This window comes from Juglans microcarpa x Juglans regia, chromosome 1S (assembly GCF_004785595.1).
Source record: "Juglans microcarpa x Juglans regia isolate MS1-56 chromosome 1S, Jm3101_v1.0, whole genome shotgun sequence".
Classification (NCBI taxonomy): domain Eukaryota; kingdom Viridiplantae; phylum Streptophyta; class Magnoliopsida; order Fagales; family Juglandaceae; genus Juglans; species Juglans microcarpa x Juglans regia.
In genome coordinates, this window is record NC_054595.1 from 22114657 (window position 1) to 22121658 (window position 7002).

The 7002-nt window shown below is 35.8% G+C and overlaps 2 protein-coding genes across 2 annotated transcripts; one reads left to right on the top strand and one right to left on the bottom strand.

The window, feature by feature from the left end:
• The first annotated feature begins 983 nt into the window (after window positions 1-983).
• LOC121246907 (metalloendoproteinase 3-MMP-like) lies at window positions 984-2066 on the top strand. Its single transcript, XM_041145225.1, has one exon. The coding sequence runs from the start codon at window positions 1050-1052 to the stop codon at window positions 1998-2000; it is 951 nt and encodes a 316-aa protein (XP_041001159.1). The 5' UTR covers window positions 984-1049; the 3' UTR covers window positions 2001-2066.
• Window positions 2067-4638: 2572 nt separating this feature from the next.
• Window positions 4639-6426, bottom strand: LOC121247045 (CRIB domain-containing protein RIC5-like). Its single transcript, XM_041145376.1, has 4 exons — window positions 6012-6426; window positions 5662-5768; window positions 5398-5476; window positions 4639-5233 (listed from the first exon to the last, which is right to left on the bottom strand). Exons 1-4 carry the CDS (start codon window positions 6067-6069, stop codon window positions 4839-4841), a joined length of 639 nt encoding a protein of 212 aa, XP_041001310.1. The 5' UTR covers window positions 6070-6426; the 3' UTR covers window positions 4639-4838.
• Window positions 6427-7002: the final 576 nt, after the last annotated feature.

Sequence of the window (7002 nt, forward strand, 5' to 3'; positions counted from 1 at the left end):
TGTATAAAAAGAAAAATTAAAAGCATTTAGCGACCGTCTCGGTAGAATTTGTCGATGGGTGTAGCACTTATATATATATATATATATATATATATATTCAATCTCAGGTAATCTTTTTTATGATAAGTTCCCAATCGATTAGTCTTGAGGGACAAAACTCAACAGTATGTATCATATATCTATGTTTAATTAGGATATAATATTTAGAAAAATCTAGTCATTACATGGTACAATAAATGATTGGCAGATAAATAAAAGATAATAAATAATTTTGTAATCATTTAATATCACATAGATAATGAAAGATTGATAATTAAAATGATTATGATTAACATGACTTCTCATGATAACTAGCTAGTCTAGATTAATTTGAGATTGAGAGATTATTTAGATGTAGCCTCGTATGTGAAACCAATTGTCGATAGAGTGAAAGAGACATGAAGTTGACATTGCAAATTTTAAATTTTTTTTTTTTTATTTTTATGTCTGTATAAATATTTCAAGCAGCATTAAATGAGCAGTAAATGTTACAGGACTCGATTTATGTGTCTTATTACTCTTTTATTTTATCTTGCTCGAATTTGAGGGGATGGAATTTGATCAAAGGAGGGGTCCAGATCATCAACTTCACCTTGGATCTACAGTACTCTCTCCCCATGTGAACAGTCAGCTGATTAAAGGGTATTGTGGATACTGTTCATAATACAGCTTCTTCCCGTTGAAATATATGTTATTTCATTCGAAGAAAGTGCACCAAGGAAACACCACATCAACTTCTAGAAATAAACTCTATAACTCGTTTACGTGTGGACATGATCGGGTCAATTTATACAATAACTTGAACAAACCCAGTCCAAACGAGGGAAAGTCTTCGTGTTAGGTAGTAATTGCAAGGACTGACTAATTCGCATAAGGGGGAAAAACTTGACTGCTTTTCCAAGATCACAACCCATTATATATATTCTAAACATCACTAATCTAGAAAAAGCACCAGCTTTTTTGCAACATAATTGATTACCTGCTTAATTGGATTTCGATTCTTTCTAGTCATGGTTTCTAAAGCTTTTTCCCTCTTATCTTTGATCACTGTTCTCCTCCTGGGCCTCATTCCCCTCCTTTCTCATGCAAGAACTCCACCAGGCTGGGATGATGGAAAATCATCACCCTTTGGGTTTCTCAAGCATCTTCAGGGATGTCACAAGGGTGACAAGCTCAAAGGCATCCATGACCTCAAAATGTACCTTGAACACTTTGGTTATTATCACCAAACCAAAAATAGCACCCATGCCAATGATGATGATTTTGATAAACTCTTAGAATCAGCTGTCAAAACATACCAGCAAAATTATCATCTAAAGGCCACTGGGACTTTGGATGCTGAAACGGTATCGAAGATGATGATGCCCCGTTGTGGCGTAGCAGATATTTTCAATGGTACAAATTCGATGCAATCAAACAAGAAGAGACATCATCACCGCCATGACTCATTTCATACGGTCTCTCATTATAGTTTCATGTCTCCAAGTGCTCCAAAGTGGCCAACCTCAAAGTATCATCTCACGTACGGGTTTCTCCCAGGAACCCCAACTCAAGCCATGAGTCCTGTAGCACAAGCGTTCCGAACATGGGCAAGAAACACCCACTTCACCTTCTCGCAGGCTCAAGCCCTGTCAAACGCAGATATCACTATTGGTTTTGGTAGTAGGGATCATGGAGACGGGAAAGCAAATGCTTTTGATGGAACTGGTGGAACCCTTGCTCATGCATTTGCGCCAACAGATGGAAGATTCCATTATGATGCAGATGAGCCCTGGAGCGTGGGTGCTACTCCGGGTGCATATGACTTGGAGACAGTTGCTTTGCATGAAATTGGGCACCTTCTTGGACTCGGGCATAGCTCAGTTCAAGGAGCAATCATGGAACCCAGTATCTCTCAAGGAGTGACTAAAGGCTTGCATGCAGATGATATTGCAGGAATTAAAGCCTTATATAATGTTTGAGAAATGTCTAAGAATTTAATGGGAGTAGATTATTATAGAGTGAAACATTTGTTGCTTACAAAATAAACTGTGACCCATGCCAACGATGATGATTTTACGTAAAATGAGTTGGCATGGTTGAGGAGACACATGTCAACTTATCAATGGATCCGACTTGAGGCGTTTTTATAAATGTTTGAACATTAGAAATATTAAATGCTAATTATTTTTCTTATAACAATTAGCAGAGCACCACCTTGGATGGAGGTCGTGGATATCTTTGGGCATGCCTCCCTTTCAACACTCAAATTATTTCATTATTGATCTCTACTTTGTAACTACCTGGACAAAGAAAGATTGGGTATAAAACTGGTTCTGTTTTTGGGCCACCAAGAATAGGAATTGTTTTAATTGGGATCAATTAGCCTAAATTTTGGCCCAAATGTGAGTTCTTAACATAAATTATTCTTTTAGGCTATTAGGTAGTTCTTTCACAATGCTTAAAAAGCCTCCAATAAATCTCATACATAAACATTTCTTGACAAGACACAATGGAAAGCTACCATATGGTGGATTTCATTCATGCAACTACTTATCGCTATTTGCGATTTTATTTGATTACTCAGGTAAATTCTTTCTCATAAAAAATTAAAGGTTCTATGATTCAAAAAATTTATTGCATTATCTAAAAAAAAAAAAAAAACAAGACATATTGTAATAGTAAAACAAAAAATGGCCCAGGATGTTCCTCTTGTCCCCAAAGAGGAGCAGATAAATGAGAAGAATTCAGATAAAATAATTTAGGAATGCTATGAGAATGGTTCTAATTTTTTTACATTTCTCGAGAATGCTTATAAGAGCAAAAATTCAATTAGAAAATTTTTTTTACACCTTCAACTAACAATTAAACAATCAAAATAACAAAGTGCTCTAAACGGATGCTTACAAGTTTTTTACTTTCTTGGACCCACATTCCTTCGACCCTTTAGAGCATTTAAAACTGTGCATTGTAATTTTATTAATACAAGTTATGAAAGAATTTATTCAAACTGATCTTTTGTTCTTATAATCAACCCCAATAAATGTAAATCAATTAGAACCAGCTTCCTTCATTATTTTATTCAACTCTTTCTCATTTATCTCATTCTCTTTGGGGACAAGAGAAATCTTCTAGGCTTTCCCTGTTTTGCAACAGCAATATAACTTTGAATTTTAATGCAATAAATATTTCAAATCGTAAAACTTTTTTTTAGTGAAAAAGAACAATTGCCAACACATCAGAATAAAAAAAGTCAAACAATTGCAAGTTTTTCTCTTGAGATTCAACCCATCTAGCGTTCTCAATCTAATTTCTTGCATTATAAATATTTTTCAAATCAAAACTTCTTTTACCTTTTTTTATTCCCCTAAAAAACACGTACTGATGAAACAATAACAATCTGCCGTAATTACAAATGATATTATAGAAAATATTATAAGGTCCCATTTAGTTAATCTTTCCTAGATAATCAATTACTTTGATTACTGTTTACTTTTGTACATTTCAATTGGACAAATTTTCCAATCAAACTTTTAAATGCAATCCACCTCTCTTTGGCATCTAAATGAAACTAAAAGCAGTGCCCACCAAATTGCACCATTTATATTTATTTCGCATGCTTCTTATTTTTTGTATTTATCTTATTTTATTTCTATATTGATGATGCAAAGACTCCAAACTCATTCCTTACAGGAGCATCTGCCTTATTTACAAGACATAGCAGCTCAAACTTCCAAAAAAGAATGGATCATGCATGCACCCTGCAAACTATGTAAATGTTTGATAGTCCTATAAAACATTTACATGTTTTATGCTGCTTTTAAGATAAAAACTATAATTTCAATTCTCATGTGTTGCTTTTTTTTACTAGATTTATGTCTAGCTATGATCCTTTTTTACCTATGAATCTTTTGCTTAGTACTTCCCAAATAGAATGTAATTATTATGCATCTTTACTCTATCATTAGAATCTCTTCATGCATCATATTAATCACTCCATTCGTCTTCGGTTCAAATAATTGGAATAGATATTTGTAAATATTAGGTTTTTATCCTCCTCTACATTAGTCTATTTCCAATCACATTTTGCTTATTGTTTAAACATAATATTTTCACAATATTTTTTTCCTCGACTAAGAAAACGTGCCTTACAAATTACACTACAACTAGTGTGTGCGGCGCATGTATATATATATTGAAAAAATAATGTTAGGAACACAAAAATGATTTCATAAAAGTAAATTTACAAATTTACGTAATTTCGTATGATAGTTAAATTTATTACATCAAGTTACTTCAATTTATAAATTTATTTTTATAAAATCTCTCATGTCTAAAGCATTTCTCCTATACTGCACAAAAAAATTTATATAAAAGTTTTCTTATTTTAAATTTAGAGCTGAATGCATACATCCATTTTTGGGGTTTGGTGTATGATATTTTTTTTGTGCTTTCAACTACGCTAATTGTTTGAATATCAGCTCCTTTCTTGTTTGAGTTCCCATCGATGGTGTTTCGCCTATGCCCTGTACAAGTAAACCAAAAATCTTGGGACTTCCAGCAGTCCACCTTCCACCCTTGAACTGATCTAGCTATCAGCATGAGAAGTAAACCGAAAAGACACAGGATATCGATCACGAAAAATAATTAGATAATCTTTCAAAGTTACAACTACTAATATTAATTAGAGGATCAGGTTAAAACCTCTAACTTAAAAATCACACGTTTCCTGATCTTGAATATTCATCACACCCTCCTCCCTCTCTTTCTTCTGCTCTTCCAAAACTGAATTTTTACGCGATTCTCGTTAATGTTGTTGTTCATAACTCTTGCCCAGATAAGGACCCGGATCCCATATCCGAGAAAGGGATGTCGGGTGGAGAAGTATGGTCTTTTGACCTTTGCGACTTTGATGAACCGCTACCGGATGACCCCTTTGACTTCCTCCGGCGAGAGTGTTTAGGGACAGCAGGCAGGTCCTGTGATGGCGAGTCATTCCCAAGATTCAACTTCCGGTTACGTCTCGCGTGTCGGGTACTTCCCGGTGAATCTTGGCTCGGGGAATCCGACGACACAGCATCCGTCGAGCGCTGCCGCCTGGATTGCTTTGGTGCATCAAGGCTCCATCGGGGGGAGTTGGCAGGCGAGGCATTTCCGGTTGATTTAATTTGTCGGAGCAGGGATTCTTGAATTCCAGCGCCAGTTCGTTTCGTATCTATCAAAAGTAACAATAATATTGGAGCAACATTTAATAAGTGCATGCTGCTACAGATTTGCATTTACGATAAATCCACATCAAGAACTTAATTAGGTGGATCAGAAGTTGTAATAGATGAGTAATCATGTGTTAGAGAGATGATTTTAGAAGAAGATACAAACCTTCAGATGTCAATTTAGCTTCTCCAAAAGTGTCCAACGACCTGGATGAGACTTCTGGGGTAGATTCAAACTCGCTCATCTGCATAAATCATATGATCATCACAATCATAGTTACGTGAATGGTGCACATAAATATGCATGGTTGATACCTAATCTAGGTGTCAATGAGGCTTGGCAACATCTGCATGTGATTAATCTGTTTTTACTTAATAACAAGATAGAAATTGATGAAACAAAGGATGCATGGAGATGAATGGGATATACCCAGCTCGGCGTATTATTATTCGCAGAAGGGCCGTCCCATCCAATGTGCGCAACATGCTTTACATCTGTGGGATAGCCAATTTGCATGTCTGGTTCTTTCTGCTCATCTGCATGATTGACACTCCCGTCACCTCACATTTCTTAAATCCAGATTGAGGAAACAATTCATTCATTATTAATGAGAGTAGGAAAAGTAATGCTCATGCTTCGTTGATGGAAAAGTGGAAATATACAGGACTCTTGTTTTTTACACCATTTTCTTTGCAACCAGAAGGAATTGATTGTGGGCACTGCATGTAAACTTGTGGCAACATAATTCAATCATGGAAAGGAAGTCTTAAAAAACTCACCAAATATCTGTGATATGTATCTTAGGCCTTTCAAAAGACCCTTCACCTTGGTCGCCATTTGGGCACGAAGTACTTGGCTATATATATATGGACCAGAAACCTTTTACCCTATGCAAGGCTAAATAACAAAGAAGCTTTTCAAGTAATGGAAGTTTGAAAGCACATCACATCACACATATTCCAGACCAAATAAACCGTGGGAGAATTCGAAGCAGCCTCAGTTCTCGATAATGATGAGAATATGATCTTTCAAGAATAATCGAAATGAAATTAGCAAGAAACCCAAGAAAACATGTGATAATCGAGACATATTCTCCAGCAAATTCTCAGTGAAGAAGAAAATTAGATGGAGAATAATGGGGAGTGCAATTTGTTCGAGGGCCCCGTACGTAGGAGACAACGCGGTGTTGGTTGGGGTGGTGGCAGTCAAATCGAAAGCAGTAGGGGTAGGCTTTAGCGGATTTACAGGTGAGAGTCCAGAAATCAAGGGCTGGAGCCCAAAACAAACCCATGCATGGCCACAGGCTAATTATGGGCGAGACAGGACTCTTACGGTCAAAATACAAACGTTTGGCAGCTGTTTGCATGCCTTGCGGGAGCAAACCAAATTTACGCGCAAAGGGATCCAGAACTAAAACGAACAGCCTCATTTATATATATATGTTTACACACGTAGGTTGCAAAAATATGAGAAAAAAATGAAAAAAAAAAAAATCCATACAAAATAAATAGAAGTCATGGATTTATATAAGATAAAGTAAACCTAATATAAAGTTAACAGAAATGATAGATCCCAATTTAACAAATATCTAAAATTTTTAAGCCAAAAAAAAAATGCTTAAATTTAAAATTTAATGAAAGCTTAAATTTAAAATTTCGTCGAATGGCACTCATCGTGAGCCACACATGCGGTCTAAAGTAAGCACGTGAAATTCACGCGACACCGTTAAAGGTGTTTTTTTGCCCCCGCGCACGACTTTTCTGGGTCCAA

Bases quoted from the DNA above. Each gene is read 5' to 3' on its own strand.
- LOC121247045 (XM_041145376.1), bottom strand. From the start codon at position 6,069: ATGGCGACCAAGGTGAAGGGTCTTTTGAAAGGCCTAAGATACATATCA. The intron at 5,769-6,011 runs GTGAGTTTTTTA...TCAATCATGCAG, and splicing joins ATACATATCACAGATATTTG to ATGAGCAGAAAGAACCAGAC. The intron at 5,234-5,397 runs GTTTGTATCTTC...TACTTTTGATAG, and splicing joins AGCTAAATTGACATCTGAAG to ATACGAAACGAACTGGCGCT.
- LOC121246907 (XM_041145225.1), top strand. From the start codon at position 1,050: ATGGTTTCTAAAGCTTTTTCCCTCTTATCTTTGATCACTGTTCTCCTC.